Source organism: Bubalus bubalis, chromosome 9 (genome assembly GCF_019923935.1).
Source record: "Bubalus bubalis isolate 160015118507 breed Murrah chromosome 9, NDDB_SH_1, whole genome shotgun sequence".
NCBI lineage: Eukaryota > Metazoa > Chordata > Mammalia > Artiodactyla > Bovidae > Bubalus > Bubalus bubalis.
The window spans coordinates 105,661,999-105,679,880 of NC_059165.1; the positions used below are offsets into that span (position 1 = coordinate 105,661,999).

General features: G+C 57.6%; 1 protein-coding gene across 1 annotated transcript in view; it reads right to left on the reverse strand.

Annotated features, from left to right (window-relative positions):
* ELL (elongation factor for RNA polymerase II) overlaps positions 1–17,592 on the reverse strand; it is a 79,384-nt gene extending 61,792 nt beyond the window's left edge. Inside the window, exon 1 of the mRNA XM_006057961.3 lies at positions 17,397–17,592. Within this exon, the coding sequence (XP_006058023.1) occupies positions 17,397–17,531 (135 nt within the window). The 5' untranslated portion in view covers positions 17,532–17,592. The remainder of the gene's footprint in view (positions 1–17,396) is intronic.
* Between the last annotated feature and the right edge of the window lie 290 nt (positions 17,593–17,882).

Sequence of the window (17,882 nt, forward strand, 5' to 3'; positions counted from 1 at the left end):
CCTGGATGGGAGGGGAGTTAGGGGGAGAATGGATGCATGTGTATGTTTGGCTGAGTCCCTTTGCTGTCCACCTGAAACTATGGCAACATTGTTAATTGGCCTTCAGTTCAGTTCAAGTCGCTCAGTCGTGTCCGACTCTTTGCGACCCCATGAATCACAGCACGCCAGGCCTCCCTGTCTATCACCAACTCCCGGAGTTCACTCAGACTCACGTCCATCGAGTCGGTGATGCCATTCAGCCATCTCATCCTCTGTCTAATGCAAAATAAAAAGTTTAAACAAAAAAAGATTTTTTTTAATCCAGAGGAAAAGGGTTTGAGGCACAGGCACACAGGCCATTTCCTGAAGCCTCTGCCTTGCAGTGGCGTGTGCTGGCCACCCTCCCCAACACTTTGGCCTCTCACCCTGATCTTGGCTCTCCTGGAGGAGGATGGGCTTCCCATCAGCACAGCCTGCTGGAGTGGAGGCTCTTCCTCACCACCTGCTCTGACCCCAGGAACTCCACTTTTCAACAGGTCCCAGCAAATATTCCTTCTCCAGCAAGCCCTCCTGACCTGCGGTGGAATCTGAGCCCACAGGACTATCGCTCTTCACTCAGAACCCATGCAGCCTGGCACTGGGCCGGGCACTCCCAAATTGGGGATGCCACTCCTGGGGCCTGGCTGCAGCCCGCCCAAGGTGGAGAACAGGTGCTCTGGGCCAGATGCCTGGGGCTGACCAGGCCCCCATGTCCATTCGCCACTGGTTTATTCCTCGCGGTCAGGGTCTCCCCTGGGCCTCAGAGCCTGGGGAGGGCTTGTCAGGTGGCTGTCGTGTGCAGAGGACACACACACACACACTGCTTCACCTCAGGCCCTGTAAGATAGGTGCTCGGCCACTGTGCAGACATGTGGGGGCAGTCCTGGGAGCCTCGGAGAAGCAGGAGGCCAGCCGCCCTGCCGAGGGGTCTGCCCGCGTGGGCTGGCCGATGCCGCTCTTGTTCTGGTTTTCAGTGCCGTCGTGTGACTCTGCGCTACCAAGTTTCAGAGCACATCCTGAGTGACAGTGATGACACGGGGACCGCTGTTCTAAATTTCCCCTAAATTTTCCGCAGACTTCAGGATTCCTCCCGAACGCCTACATGAAGCCGCGGTGCACATCTGATTTCTGTCACATTCGTCTATGACTGGGCCGGAAAGGGAAGCAACTTGAGGCTCCAGAACCCACAATCCTAGCATCCGGTTTTCAGAGGAGCAGCAACCCTCTTCCCTCCAGAACTGGCCGGCTTGCCAGGCCTATGGAGCCCAGCAGCCAGGCCTCCCGGAGGTCTACAATGCTGGCACGCGGGAGACTCTTGGCCTAGAGCTCCAGCAGAGAAGGGAATGCCTCCCTCTCAGACACCTCAGGCCTTGACTTCTGCAGAAGGAGGGCACAGACCCTCACAACACGACCCCCATCTTGCAGGGGGCTAAGCTGAGGACCAGTCAGCCCCCTCCTCCTGGGCCGGCTCGGGCGCTGCACTCTACAGTTGGTCTCCTGCCCTGGCCCTCACTGACGGAGGGGCGGCGCTCAGACACCCAGAACCTCTGCACCTAGCCCTGCGGGCTGCCCCCCAGAACGTGGGGCCGGAGGCCGCCAACCCGGGGCAGCGGGCTGGCTCAAAAGCAGCCCCAGCGCAGCCGGTGTGAGGCGTCCTGCTGCCTGCCCCAGGCCTGGGCCACGCGTCCTCCAGGGACCTGCTTCAGCGCTTCTGAGTCTGCCCACCCCCCTGAGCTATGCAGTAAGAGCCACCACCCTGGGTGCTCCCTCTCCAACGGCTGAGCCCTGGGAAACAGCAGCACCAGGAGCTCCAAGGAGGAGGTGTGGCGAGATGCCACGCGCACTCAGGCCAGCCACTCACCTGGGCCGAGCTGTGCCCTGCAGCTCACCTACTTGGCAATTCCTGTCACACAATGTCTGGGCCTCTGAAATCTCCTATAAGAGACCAAAACCAGGAGGAGCAGAGGCAGGTGGCAGGAGCTGTGTGAAGGTCCCAGGATGAGGGACAAGGAGAGGCCTGGCTCTGGAGCACAGACTCTGCAGGGTCACCGTCAACCCCTGTGGGAAAAGGAGTCCAGAGCCTTGTACTTTTGCATCCCTGCATCAGCCCACCTTCTGCAGACAGCCCGTGAGCCTCACCCTGCGCTCTTATGCACACACTGGGAGACTCCACTCTTGGCCCCACGCTCATGGCCCAGCTCACCTGGCGGGGGAAGGGGGAGTCAGTTATTAATCTCACCCACTCAATAACAGAAGGAGCCCTCCCCACAGAGACATCAGACGGCAGGGCTAAGCCCAGGGCGGGCCAGGGGCCATGTACCATTCATCCCACACTCGAAGCCAAACGCCACTTCAGAACCCTTCTTAACACAGCTCCACTTCCTGTCGGGAGAAGCTGGCCCAGATCGCCAGATCTCTACACACACGGCCCTGGACTAGCAGGACTCTGTGCTCAGGAAAGGCAGCGAGTAGGGGCCTGGTGCCCTCCCCTGAGCAGGCGGGAGACAAACTGGACACAGGCCACCAGGGCTGGCTGTCCTTGTCCCGCTTGCCAGATCTACTGTGAGCTGAGCGTATTTTGTTGGAACAAGCAGACATCTGTGAGCGTCCAATACCAAAAATAGTACAACCAGGGGAGGAAGGAACACATCCTTCTAGCTGCAGCCTGCCCCCGCCTCAGACATCTCTCGGCGGTCTCTCCACCCTGGGGTGTCCCCCCTTGGACCGTATCATCCCCCCTTGGAAAGCCCCCTCCCCTCAAACTCCCCCCTACACCACCTTTGCATGTCCTTCAGCAGCTCAACAGTCCCATCCAATTCTAAAAAGGAAGAAGTGACACTACCAGATAACGGCAAAATCATGCCTTTTCTGTGAACAGAACCCAGAAACCACAGCCCCTTAGCAGAGGCCTGCCCCAGAAGGCCTTCTCCGGGATCTAGGTCATCAGAATCACCTGCAGATGGCGCCCAGCAGAATCTAACTACAGCTGGCACTGGCCCCGAACTGAGAAGCGCAGAAGGTTCACCAAAGCCACAGCGCGGGCCCGCCGGTGAGAGCTCTCTCCTGGAGAGGAGGAGACGCCTGGTGCCCACCGTCTCCACACCAGGGACTCATCTGAAACCACCGTTACCTGACTGTTCCTCAGGCCGGGTAGCACACGCTCGAAAATAGTGTGAACAACTGACCCCTTGCTGGACACCAGCCCGGCCTTACACCCACAGAGGTGAGGCAGAGGGACCAGGGGCTCCGCCAGAGCCTGACTCGGATCAGAGGCAGACCCCTGCGCTCCCAGGGACTCGCGCACAGCTGTTCCCACCCAGGCTGCGCAGCTATGTTTTCCCAAGTTCACCAGAAGGTCACAAACAAAAAGGCCAGGCCCACTGGAAGCTGTGCCAAGCCTGACACTGTGCTTGAGGAAAGCTGCCACCAGGAAAGTCAGCGCCTTCCTCGAGGGGCAGAAAGCACGCAGTCTGCGCGAAACGGGGAGCGCAGGCAGGCCCTAAGCGGACCGTCGGGTCTGAGGCTCGCCACCACTCTCTAGACACTCCCATTCATGAAACGGAGGGGCTGGACCAAAAGAACCCTCTGAAGCGTGGGCCTAGCCCTGAGACAACACCAAGCTGTCTGCCGGGGCTCACGGGGCTGCACCCAACAGCACAGGGGCTGAGGCCTGAGTTTTGCCCAGGACAGCACACTCTGCTAACACACCCATCCCAGCACTCCAGACCCAGCACTGCAGGCCTCCTCCGTAAAGGGCCAGGGTCAACGTCTCAGGCTCTGGCGGCCAGACAGTCCCTGATGGAAAAACTCGGCCTCTGTCACGTGTGACAGCAGCCAGACAGCGCCACTGCATCCCAATAAAGCTTGCTTTACAAACCCTCCTTTCAGACTCTAAGGCTGGCACTGGAAAAAGGAACATGCCGTAGCAGTGTACGTCCTCGGCATCCTCTGATTCTGCTCATCTAACAAGGTGGCAGACTGCCGGCACCTTGGTTTTGCAACACTGGGCACAACAGACTCAGCTTCTTCACGGGCAGAAAGGGGCCCCGGGAGTTCTACCACCAATCCCACAAGCAAAGGGAGCAGCCAAAGGGTGGCGTGGCACAGGCTCACCATCAGGACCCTGAGAAGGTGGCAGGTAAGCACCAGCCAACACGGGCCAGACCCAGCTGCGCTTGCCCCCACTTTGCCCCGGTGAGGCAGGCTGCCATCACCCAGCTCAGGGGGTGTTTCCCTTGGTGGAGACATGGCCCCAGGACCCTTAAGCCACTCCCTCCAGGTGCAGAGCAGCAAAGGCCACAGCAGGAAGCTGCACTTCCCCAAAAAGCACTGTTGAAGAAAGACGGCGGGGCGGGGGGCAGGACTGCGCTGGTGGTGCAGCAGATGGCTGTCTGTCTGTCAATGCAGGGGACATGGGTTCAATCCCTGGTCCAGGAAGATTCACACGCCTCTGGGGAACTAAGCCCGCGGGCCACAACTACTCAAGCCAGCATACTCCAGGGCCCACAGCCACAGCTACTGAGCCTGCACGCTGCAACGGCCGAAGCCCGCTCCCCCAGAGCCTGCGCTCCACAGCAAGAGAAGCCACCACAAGATAAGCTCGGGTACCACAAAGAAGAGTAGCCCCCACTCACCGCAACTAGAGAAAGCTGACACTCAGCGACAAAGACCCAGCACAACCACAGAAGTTAAGTAAAACATAAATAAGTCACTTTTTAAAAAGCCGGGGGAGTATTTCCCTGCTGACCCAGTGGCTAAGGCTGTGTTCCCAATGCAGGGAGCCTCGGTTCAACCCCTGGTCAGGCAACCAGACTGCCACATGCTGCAACTCAAGATCCCAGAGGCTGCAATGGAAAGGAAAGATCCCGCACGCCACAACTAAGGCCTGGTGCAGCCAAATAAATCAGTATTTTTTTAAAAGGGAAGAATTTCCTGGCAGTCCAGTGGTTAGGTAAAGAAGGAAATGGAGGTCCACTGCAATACTCTTGCCTGGGAAATCTCATGGACAGAGAAGCCTGGCAGGCCACAGTCCTTGGGGTCACCAAGAGTCGGACACAATTTAGCAACGAAACCATCACCCACCACCACCAGCAGTTAGGACTTGGTCACTGCCAGGGCTTGGCTTCAATCCCTGGTTGGGGAGCTAAGATCCTGCAAGCCTGTCGGCGTCGCAATCGGTCAGTCAATTTAAAAAAGGGAAAAGGAAAAAGAAACTTAGTCAAGGAATTAAGATCCTACAAGCTGCATGGCACGGTCATAAATCAGTAAGTAAATCATTCCCTTTTTAAAGGGAAAATGAAAAAGGAACCTCCTGGCCTACTTACCCTCCTCAGGGCAGTGGGACAGGGCAAGGTGCATCTGGTCCCAGCAGCACCCTCACCAGGAAGGAGACATGACAAGATGGTCGCCCCAACCAGGACCCTTGGGTCCCCTCAGAGCAGCCTTCCCTGGACCGAGCAAACCAAAAGTGTGTGGCCAAGGCGCGCACATACATACACACACGTACACACATACGCACACACCGTGCAAGAGGAGGGGAGGCAGAAGCAGGACCAGCCAGGGGGCCCAACTTCCCCTGCGAGAGCCCCACCACCCAGAGGTAAGCGGGCGGGATTTGCCCACAGGGTGCAGGAAAGCACCCTGTTCCTCCTCCTCCCCTCCCCATGCACCTTCACCCAGGCCCTGAGGTCAGGTCAAGCACAGGAGTGGGGACAAAAGCACTGGAGGTCTTGAAGGCTGAGGCCCAGCCTGCACCTGCCCAGCGCCCTACAAAGGGCAGTTCCAGGCCCTCGGGGTCTCCAGGCCGCTTCCCACCTGGAAGACAGCCCATTTTCCAAAGCATTCCCCCTGTGATTCAACATGGGTCACGAACTGCTAAACTCACAAAAGCACTGCAGATTCTGCCCCATCCAGGTTCAGGACCAGGGAAGGGTCCGGGAGCCTCAGGTGCCTGTAGGGAGGTGCCCAGCCCCTCCCTGTCACGTGAGCTCAGGACCTCCCGTTTGGGTTTAGGGGAGGGGGGAGCACAGAAGTCTTGCCTCTAGGAGGGCAGGAAGTGGAGAGGGTGGCCGAGAGCTGAGCTGCCTGGGCTGCCTCATGTCACACACACTCCCACCCTTCCCTGGCCCTCACGCCGCTCTGCCTGCCCCCTCCCGACAGGCTTTCTAGACCACCTAAGTTGAAAGGGTTGAAAACTTGAAAGTGTTAGTTGCTCAGTTGTGTCTGACTCTTGGCGACTGCATGGACTGTGGCCCACCAGGCTCCCCTGTCCATGGGATGCTCCAGGCAAGAATACTGGAGTGGGTTGCCATGCCCTCCTCCAGGGGGTCTTCCCGACCCAGGGATCAAACCCGGGTCTCCTGTATTGCAGGCAGATTATTTTTTTACTGCCTGAGCCAACCAGGGAAGATCACCCAAGGTACTTACTAACTCTCCCAACTTAGGTGACGCAGGTCCTGACTGGCCAGGCTCCCGCACAGCCGCTGCCATCTCTACGCATCACGGCTCTCCTGCCTTGTCAGCATCAGCACCACTTGACCACAGCTTCCCATTCAGGGCGGGGCCGCACCTGCTCTCCCTGCCCTTCCTGTCATCTGCTCCCGGGTGACCCTGCTCCAGCTCGTCCCTCAGCAGGCCTTGAGTCGTGTATGTATTAAGTCACTTGAGTCGTGTTCAACGTTTTGTGACCCTGTGGACCATAGCCCTCCAGGCTCCTCTGTCCATAGCATTCTCCAGGCAAGAATACCGGAGTGAGTTGCCATTTCCTCCTCCAGGGAGGATCTTCCCGACCGAGAGATCAAACCCACGTCTCTTATGTCTCCTGCACCGGCAGAGGGGTTCTTTACCACTAGCACCACCCGGGCAGCCCCTGAAGCTGGCCCAAGCCTACCTCAAGTGTGGGTGCCGACACGCCCCCGTCCTGCTGGGGCCAGGCTCTCTGTCACCTCAACCAGGGAACTCCTAAGCCTATCAACGGTTCAGCAAGCGCCAGAGGCCCTTCAGACTGCAGCTCTCCTAAGAGTCACAAGTATCTCAGTGCATTTTAAAGGCTCGAAGACCACCTCTCACTTGTCAGAATGGTTACTATCAACAAGAGAAAATAGCAAGTGCTGGTGAGGATGTCTACTCACCAGGCTCCTCTGTCCATGGGGATTCTCCAAGCAAGAAGACTGGAGTCGATTGCCATTTTCTTCTCCAGGGGATCTTCCCAACCCAGGGATCAAACCAGCGTTTCTTAAGTCCCCTGCATTGGCAGATGGGTTCTTTACCACTAGCACCACCTGGGAAGCCTAGCAAACTTGTAGAGACAAACAGAACTGTAGCTCCTAGAGACAGAAAACAGAATTGTGGCTGCCAGGGGCTGAGGGAGAAAAAAATGGGCAGATGAACAAGCTCTGGAGATGGACGATGGTGATGGGTGCAGAGTCACGTGAATGTACTTCGTGGCACGGAACTGCATACTTGCAAATAGTTAAGATGGCAAATGTACGCTATGTGAACAATAATAAAAAGAATCTTAAGGCTCTGAGAGGTCCCAGGTTTAAGACTGGGGTTGACTCATCTTAGCACTGGCAAGGCCTCCCTGACCACAACCTGCCCCCAGTCCTGCCTGTCACAGGAGGAAGCCCCCGGGGGAAAATGTTCACACACAGAGTGAAGTCAGCCATGGGGTTGAGACTTCCACAGGGAGCCCAGGAAGGGGTGGCAGCCATCTACACCCACACAAAGAAGAGCAGCCACAGCAACTCACTCAGGGCTTCCCTGGATGACGAAATTAACCCCAGCTTCCGGCTCAAGCACCCCTTACCCCCACCTCCTCCGGCTGCCCCCCAACTCCCAGCCTCCCTCCGTCAGCTGCTCTCTCAGACCTCACGCAGATAGTCCTGGCCCTCCCCGTGGGGTTTCACTTGCCCTGCACCCCCGGGGCACCTCCTGCCCATCGCCACCGTGTTTCTCCCTCCCTCCCGCCCCATCACCACGCCCTCCGCTGGCCTCCCCCACAGGGATGCGGAGGCTGCAGGGCAAAGCCAACTCAATCCGTCTAATGAACAGGACGTGGCGGCCACGGGCACACAGCCAGGTGGGCAGAGAGGTAGGCCAGGGACTCCTCAGGCCCTCATGCCCATGTCCTGCCACTCCTGCCCAAAAAGAAGCCAAAGGACCCAGGAGAGGGCAGGGGTGGGCCCTTGCTGCTCGGCTCTTACACACCTTTGCCAGGGCCACATGCAGCCAAGCTGCCGACGGAGGGGAGAGCACTCCCCAACCCTGCAACACACCTGGGGACCAGCATTTTTGAATGGAGGGAGGTTTGACCCCTCGAGGCTGCCCTCGCGTGAGTCCCCAAAGCCACACGCTTGGGCACAACCTGAAGGCAAAGACAGAGCCACCACAGCCTGGGCTCTGGGCCCAACTCCTCACGCTCCGCCATCAGCAGCCACCAGCCCAGCGGGCTCGGCAGTCAGCCCGTGGCCCAGCCAGACGTGTCTCCAGAAACCTGGTCGTGCCCTCCTGCCCCCCTCAACTCCAGCTGGGCTCTGCTCGCCGCCTGCTCCACCACCACTGTCCACCGAGACCACAGAGGGGACCAAGAAGAGGGAGGCACGAGGGGGCCCAGCTCCCTCCAACACCGTGCGGTGGACTTACAGGCGCAGGAACATAGCTCAAAAAGACCGAGGAAATTCACTTAATCGCTGTTCTTCATTTTACAAAAAAATCTTTGACAGTATAGACAAAGAAGCAGGCGTTTTATACTCTGAGGGCCTTCGCGCGCTCAGGTCATTTGTAGCATGCACACGCACAGCGGGGAGGCAGGGGTGCTCAGCGTCCGTGCGCCTCCCCTGGCCTGGGAGCCCAGTACACCTGCGGGGCGGCTTCAACCAGGGAACCTGAGGCTGGGGAAGAAGCCAGGAGCCCGGGAGCTGGCTGGAGCCAGGCCACCTGATCCCATCGCCTCCTTCGACAGAGACACCTCCTTGTGAGGACATCCTCCCGGCATATCTAAGATGGACACAGAGCAGCCAGGCAAACCACGAGGAGCTGACACCCTCCCGACAGGTGCAGGTTGTAGAAACCAGAGGTACTGGGAGACCACACGCTCGGGATAGGTGTCCCCGTGCCACGCCTCAATTTCCCTTGCTGAAGGCCTACCAGGAGGACGCTGATGATGGACCAACGACACTGAGCATTAACCTCGGCCCTCAGTCACCAGCAGCTTATTAATTTCTCGAAAGCAGAGCAGGCCAAGGCAGGCTGAACTCTCCAGGACCGCCTGTTCAGGAGTGTGCCTAGGAACCCTGGGAAGTGCTGAGCAGGCCTTGGGCCCCTGACCCAATGTTCTCTGTGCGTGGACAGCATAGCCCACTTGTTGTCTGCCCAGGAAGCTGACTAGGGGTGACACTGACCCCCAAACGCTGTCTCAGGTCCAGGGCCCAGCCTTGGCTCTCCCAACATCCAGAACATCCACTGTCCAGGAGCTGGTAAAGCCAGCACAATCGAGGAAACCTGCCACCCAACTGCCCCCGAGCCACAAACACAATCCAAGAACCAGAAAAGAAAGGCTGCTGGCTTCCACGACTGTCACATCCATCCAAAACCACCTCTAAATTGCACTCGGTAGGACTCTGGCAAGAAGCTCATGACATCCACACCCTGAGACAAAGGCAGCAACCCAGAAAGACATAGGCCCTGCAGCAGCCGTCGCCAGGGCCACACACACGTCCTCCACCTCGCCCCCTTGTCGTTCACCCTCCGCAGACCCGCAGCGGCTCTCGCATGGGCCACAGCCGCCTTTCCTCCCCTCCCAAGAGTCACTCCAGAGGTGATCACCAGCGTCTCTAAAAGCCCTGCATAAGCTGACTCTCACAAACCTAGCTCAAGCGCGACAATGAGCCGGGCCCGCAAAGGCATTTCTGCTCCGTGGCCAGAATCAGGAGGGGTTAGGTACGTGCACCTTCCCCAACCAGGCACAGGTGGCAGCCCCAGTACTTCCACGTGTGTCCCCCCGCCTGACCCCAGGGGACCCCAGCTCAGGCATCCAAGTTTCTACCCCAGGCTCCCCTGCCCCATGCCTGACCGAGCTGACAGTCCAACACCACAAAACAGCCCATGTCCCTCCTGGGTCTCGGTTTAGCCAGACAAGAGTTCAGTTGCTCAGCACCTGCGAGCTTCGGCTCCGCCCCTCTGCAATTCTGCATCTCTGCACAGCCCTGCTCAGCACAGGACAGAGGGCAAGGCACCTGGGAATCCCCAGGGTCGGTGTGACACCCGAGGACTACAGACCTGTTCAGAGTCTGCACTGCAGGAGAAAACGCAGCCACTAAAAAGCAAAGCTTAGCACTGTGATTTAAAGAGGAAAAAAAAGCTCATACAGTTTTGGGGAAGAATTGAGACCTAAGATCATGTAAGGGGCTTCTCTGGTGGTTGAGTGGTTAACTACTGAGCAGTGATTCTGGAGTCCAAGAAATTAAAATCTGTCACTGCTTCCACTTTTTCCCCTTCTAGCTGCCATAAAATGATGGGAGCAGATGCCATGATCTTAAGTTTTGGGGGTTTTTTTAGTTTAGTTTTTTTAATGTTCCGTTTTAAGCCAGTTTTTTCCATTCTCCTCTTTCACCCTCAAGAGGCTCTTTAGTTCCTCTTCACTACTGAGCCTGCAAGCTGCAACTAAAGAGCAGCCCGTGCCCAGCAACAAAGACCCAGCACAGCTAAAAGTAAGTATTTTTTAACAATAACATTTTAAATTAAAAGAAGACTACATGAGAACACCACTGTGATACCTCAGTGCCTAGATGCAAGAAAGAGGAGGGCACCAAGGTGTCAACACAGCCCATGGAAACAGGGAATCACTAGCATTCATCACTATGCTATACTGCTTTATGGTAGAAAGAAAGAAATTCTGACCCACGTCACTTTTAAATAGGAGCTCAGTGACCCCAAAAGGCTTCCCTGATAGCTCAGTTGGTAAAGAATCTGCCTGTAATGCAGGAGACCTCGGTTCGATTCCTGGGTAGGGAAGATCCACTGGAGAAGGGACAGGCTACCCACTCCAGTATTCTTGGGCTTCCCTTGTGGCTCAGCTGGTAAAGAATCTGCCGGCAATGTGGGAGACCTGGGTTCGATCCCTGGGTTGGGAAGATCCCCTGGGTAAGGAAAGGCTACCCACTCCGGTATTCTGGCCTGGATAATTCCATGAACTGTGTGGTTCACAAGTTTGCAAAGAGTCAGACACAACTGAGCGACGTTCACTTCACTTCAGTGACCCCACAAACTTCCCAAACCCGTGAGGGCCCCCTCCCCTCTGGAGGGGTTGTGGCAAGTCACCAACACCCCCCTCTGGCCTGGTGACTCAGCCAGGAGCCACAGCTCAGTGTGGCCAGGGAGGGCCCAGCTAGGAGGATATAATTAGCATCAGACTCCAGCGCAGCCACTTGGTGCGGGGACAGGAGCTCTCCCCCTGGATGCTTTGCTCAGACACCAGCTTCTTCAGTAAAAAGCGAAATGACAGAAATGCACATCGCGGCTGTCTGTGCCACCTACTGCACAACCAGTCAGAGGCTGTCTCTGGAGGGACTGTTCTAGAACACATCCCTTTGGGCTCTGGGTGACTGCAGAGTGGCCACAGATTGCAAAAGATGAGATCTCAGACAACTCCAGGTCACGCGAGCCACCGAGAAGAAAGAAGACCAAAAAGAAAGTCATACAGGTAGAGCAAGGGAGCGAGGCCCTACAAAGGAGGAACCCAGGGGAGGCAAACCCCAAGGCGCAGGAGGGACTGACAGCCGGGCCCGTCAAGCAGGGCTGCTGCCACAAAGAGGCAGCTCTCTCAAAACCAGGGTCTGATCTGGGACCAGGAGAAGCAGTCTTGTTTTTCAAGATGTCACAATCCGGGTATGATGTCAAAACTACTTCAAGGGTGATGAACTCTGGCCTTGCCGATGAGTCAACAGAGGATGGGTTTCCGAGAGCCGACGACTGTTTACACACAGTCCCCATGGCGAATGGCTGCCGGAAACCCAGTCAAGGGTCACAGCGGCCAGCGGGGGCTTGGCCCCTCACACAGCCTCACAGGCTAGCCACAGAAATGACCAGCACTTGCCCCACACCCCTCAGTACCTGTGAGGCATGCGCCTTCTGGGAGGGAGTCCCCACCCTTCAGAGGGGCAAAGCTCAAGGCCACACACCACGTCACTGCCCTCCAGCCAGGTGCCTGACTCCTGGCCCATCTCAGCTGCAAGATGCCATTGGGAGACTCGGCCTCCAGGAGTCTTGACCTGTGTCCTCATCTGAGCAATGGGAACCACTCCCCACCTGGGGCTGACAGCCAGGAGACAAGATGAAGTCATGTGTACAGCTCAGGCCAGCGCCAGCACGTGGGGCATGATCCACAGGCACTGGTCATCACCTGCAGGTCTTCTCAAGGGAGAGGGGACAAGGGACAGCCAAAGCTGGCAACTTCAGGCACCTGCATGGCCACTCACGTCACCAACACTCCCAGGAGCCTAGAATGCTGGCATTTCATAAGGACTTGAGACCACAGTGGGACTCCCTTTCAGAGCTAGGTCCCAGTGGCTCAAATTCCCTCCTAATTTGAGAGGCAGCCTGGGCCAGTGAGGACAATCCAAGGGACCTCAGCTAGCAACACTGCCCTTCAGAGCTTCAACTGCCCACAAAGAACAGTGCGAACAAGAAGCTAGTCTACCAGCCAAGACTGTCAAGAAGATACTATGTGCCTGGACAAAGGGCTTTACGGGGACCTGGCTGGAAGCCAGGAGAGGCAGCGAATTTAGCCAGTCGCTATTCCTAAAGACAGCCCATCTGACAGACAGACATGGCTGGCAAGAAGCCACCACCAGTTAGGGCCAAGTGGGGTGCCCCACCCCAGGAAGGAGACGAACCCACCTCCCGGGGCCTCACCAAGGTGGAGGGGAGCAGAGGCTAAATTAAGGGTCCTCCTGCCACTGGTGTCCAAGCTGAGGCCCACACAGCTAGCCCCTTAGCAGCAGGCGAGCAGCCCCCAGTGTGAGTCCAGAACAGTCTTATGGTATTTGCTGCAGAGCCCCTCTTCCTACACCTGTCCCAGGACAGAGCCCTGTAGCCGCCTCCACCCCTTTACCTAGCCCCCAGCCCCCACCCTCAGCAAACACCCTCCCCAGCCCCTCATGTTTCAAGGCCTGTATATGTCCATGCCTGGAACCCCTACCCCTTCCCCCCTGGGGACCCCTCGCCTGGCAGACCTCAGCTCTGGCATGCCCTAAGCATGCCTCTCTTAATCAGCACCCTTTCACGCCACCCCATTTTATTTCCTTCCTGACACTGACCGCTGACAAGCTCTTCATGCCGATTTCGCTGCCACCCTGTTCATTATCTGTCCCCTGCCTCTAGCATTCCAGCTAGAGAGACTAGGGACACATTCTGGTCGCTGGTAAACATCTAGCCCCTGAACGGTGTCCCTGTACAGACCAGACACTCAAATCAGATTCAGGAAGATAGTCTCCCATAGTCTCTGCTCGGAGAAGGCAATGGCACCCCACTCCAGTACTCTTGCCTGGACAATCCCATGGACAGAGGAGCCTGGTGGGCTGCAGTCCATGGGGTCGCTAAGAGTCAGACACAACTGAGTGACTTCACTTTCACTTTTCACTTTCATGCACTGGAGGAGGAAATGGCAACCCACTGAAGTGTTCTTGCCTGGAGAATCCCAGGGACGGGGAGCCTGGGGGGCTGCCGTCTCTGGGGTCGCACAGAGTCGGACTGAAGCGACTTAGCAGCAGCAGCAGTCTCTGCTCAAACCTCCAGGTGGGAACCGGCCCTGGGTCCCCACCTCAAGTGCTGAGAACCTGTGAGGGATCAGGGCTGCGCACATGCCAAAAGAATCCAGATAGCCCCAAGAGGAGAAGCCAGAGCTCAGAGAGGGCAGGGCCCGAGATCCTGGGAGTCTGGAGAGAAGGATTGGCCGCTGGGAGGGCTCAGGTACTAGGACTTTCACAGTCCCGAGAGAAGAATCCAGAGCTCAGAGAGGGTGGGGCGCTGAGACACCCCAACCCTGAGGGCAGGATTAGGAGCTAAGAGGGCTCAGGTACTGGGACACTCATAATCCTGAAGAGAAGAAGGATCCAGAGCAGCCACTGGGATGCTCTGAGGAGGAGGAGCTGGACTGGGAGGGGTCAGGCACAGAACCAAGGCCTCATGCAGGTACACCTGAGATGCAGAGATTCAAACCCAGACAGGCTCCAGTTCGCAGGCTTCTTGGGCCCTTCCCTGAGCCCTCAGTTTTCCCTAAACAACATCATCTTCCTCTTCATTAAGAAACTTATAATCCAGGAGAGGGAAGGGTCACTCAGCAACAGATCCATCAAATCTGACGATGAAATATCCACGTGATCGAGGAAGGTGCCCCAGCATCGTCGGAGTCACTGTCAGGGACACTTCTCTGAACAGACCCATGATGTGATCTTGGAGTGATATGCTGTGTTTACACGTCCTCTTTCTTCTCTCCCGGAAGTAACCCATCACAGCAAAAAGGGAGCTCCACGGGAGTGCCTTGGGACACAGGCGAGACTGCCCGACACCCCACTCTGGACAGTGGCAGCCACACGTGACTTCACCTTTACCTTCCACCACGTTCCAGGCTGGTCACCGGGTCTACACAAAGGCAGCTCAGACTCCAGACCCCTCGGGAGACGGAAGCTGTCAGGGACTCCTACTTGGGCTAGTCCAACAGCTAGGATTACAGGCTCCTGGAAGCCACAGAGAAAGTTTTGAAGGAAGCTCCTCGCCAGTCCCCTGCCACATCTGAGTTTGTAAAACCTCTTTGCCATTACAGCTCACCCTTGAACAACACCAGGGTTAGGGACACCAAGCCCCTAGCAGTCAAAAATCCTGAATAAACTTTATAGTCGGCTCTCCATATCCTGAGTTCCACATCTGCAGAGTCAACCAACCTAGTACTATGGTATGTGTTTGGTGAAAAAAAGAAACCCATGTATAAGTGGGCACTTCAAACTTGTGCTGTCCAAGGGGCAACTTAAAGTAAGACATAAACATAAAGTAACAACATAAAGTACAACATAGACAACATAAAGTAAGAGTGAAAACCCTCCCTCTCCACCGGTTGCAGTTGCTAAACCACATAGTCGCAGTGCTAGAGAAGAGAAAACGCTGAACTGTGACGGTCGTACAAATGGGGATGCAACAAAACACGTATTGTGCTAAGAGCCAATACGCTGCTCTAGGCACACGGGTTCATCAGGTCACCTTCCTGTGCCCACCACCCAGGAACACTGAATGCCCGCGCTGCCCCGGGCTTACCTCAGGCCACGACACTGGCTGCCTGATAGGATTAACTACGAAATTGCCAAGAAACTTAAATCACCTGTCAGCCTCTGAGAAAAATGGAACTTTGAGTCACCCCCAAAACTCAGCCCAACCAGTCAGGTTAACACGACCGGCTTGCAGGAGCAGCTCTGCGAGGGAGCCCCTTCTGGCTGACCAACACTGACGTACACAGCTGGGCTCTGCGTGGGACGAACTGGAGTCTGCAGTTATACCTTCACCCTCACAGGAGGAAGATCCAGCTTAAGGGATGTAACCAACACCCTAAATTAAAAATAGCAGCGTGACAGCATGAGGTGGACGCACAGGCGGGCCTTCCGGGCGACTGAAGCCAGGGAGGGCAGCATGGCAGGGAAGGCGGGGCTCCCAAGCCACCGTGACCAGGTGCCAAGTTCACCTTATTTACATGGCGCAGGAGCTCTCCCCCAGCTGTTTCGAGGAAAGCCCGCCTTCCTGCAGAACGAGTCGGAATTGCCCAGGGGGGAAAAGACTCTGGGCTGGGATTCCACAAGGAAGGGAGGCTCCAGCTGGCCATCCGGCCCCCTCCTCACCTGCAGGGGCACCCCAGCCTCACCTGGGTGAATCCCTTTTGGACAAGGTGGGCACTCGCTCTTCCAAAATAGACGAATTCCCAGTTCAATGAAGGGGAAACCGAGACACGAGGACAGGAAGGAAACTGCCCCCCAAAGTGGGAAGAAGGGCGGGAAGGGTGGGCACTGGGAACAAAACAGGGAAAGAAATTCCGGGCTTAGCTAATGGTGCCGAACAAGCCCAGGGCAGGAAGAAAGCCGCATTCCTTCCTAGTTAGTCTCTCTCCTAACCCGCCCGAGGCCCCCCCATCCCCAGTATACACACACACACACACACACACACACACACACACACACACGCACACACAGGGCAGGGCCTCCCCGAACCTGACACCAGACCCAACCCCCTAACCACTGGCTATGAAGCCCCTACTTTCCAGGCAAAGAGGAAAAGGACCCCCTCAACCATTTCCCCTCAGGACCTGACCATTGGGCACCTGCAACTTCTGTCCCAACACAGGAGGAGGGCGCCATGACACAAACAGAAATGGGAAGAAGCAGCTTCTGACCACGGGCCCAGATGTGCTCCCCAGTCAGGCCTAGAGAGATGGTGCACAGAAGCCCATCCCCAACACCCCCTCCCCCGGTGGGCCAGGTGGCAGAACTGAAACGCCTCCAACTTCCCCAGAAGGGCCCAAATCGGCCCCTGAGAAGTGTGAGAGTCAGCGGCCAGGTGCGGTGGCCAGAGTGCCTCCCCAGGTGCCCACCCCAGGCTCCCAGCCTAGGAAAGGCTCCAAGCCAGCAAACCCCACTTCAGAAAGACTCCCTCTTCCTAAAGGTGTCCAGCGATTCAGGGTCACCTGGGGAACTGGGGAAACGCTGTCAGGTTCTGCCCAAACTTCCCTTCCCAAGAAATAAGAGTGAACCCAACTCCAGGAGCCTCACTGGAAAGCGTCAAAGACGGCCCCCAAGCGCAGATAGAACCTCCCCACACAAAGTGAACAGGAAACCCAGAGGCGCCCCGACAGCGGTGACCCACTGACCCACCCTGCCAGTGACCTAGACGGAAAAGCTGTTCCCGGGAACGCAGTCAGCCATCCCTACCAGTCTCCCTGCCAAGCAGCCAGACAGAGAAGTCCTAACCCCCGACCTCCTGTGCTCGGACAGCGCTACCTCCACCCGCTCCCCTGGGTCAGGTGAGAAAACTAGTTCCTGCCCAGGTGCCGGGTGAGTCAGGAAAGGCCCCGGACGCCTCCAGGTGCCGACAAAGACGCCCCCCGGATCAGGCGCGCGAGTTCTGGCCCTTCGGCCGCCCTCGGCCGCCCGCCAGGGTCGCCTCCCGAGCCGAGGTTCCCCGCTCTCCGAGTGGGACATGAGCCCACCCCGCGGCCCGCTGGTCCAGAAACCCGCGAGCAACACCTCAGACGCCGGACCCCGCACCCCCGAGCCAGAACGCCGCGGAGAGGGGCGCGCGAGGCCGACCTGCGCCCCGACGCCCGCGCCGAGTCCGACGCTCACCTGGCTGGCGCGGTAGCTCTCGAAGGCCCTCAGGGCACTGTCGGTGAGCTTCACATGGAACACGGACACCTTGCTGCCGTCGCTCACCCGCCCGCACGACAGCCCGTAGCTCCGATCCTCCTTCAGCGCCGCCATCTTGCGACCATCGCTCCCCCGCCCCCCGCTTCCCGGCTCCTGGGCCAGCGGCGCGCCGGCCACGCCCCACCCCTCCGCCCGCTGACGCACTGTATTATTCATGAGACGCGGCTGACCACGCCCCCTAGGGGCTGGGCTGGCGCCGCATTGCCCGCCGACGTGCTGCATTATTCATGAGATGCGGCTAGCCGCACAGCGCTACAGGCCGAAGGCGGCCCGCAGTCACCGCCCCTGTTTTCTGCATATTCATAAGGATGGATGGCCCCACCTCTCAAGGCCCCCAGAGGCGTCCACTTCCGTGCCCAGACTCCGCCCCGACACGCGCACTCCTTCAGGCCCCGCCTCAATGTG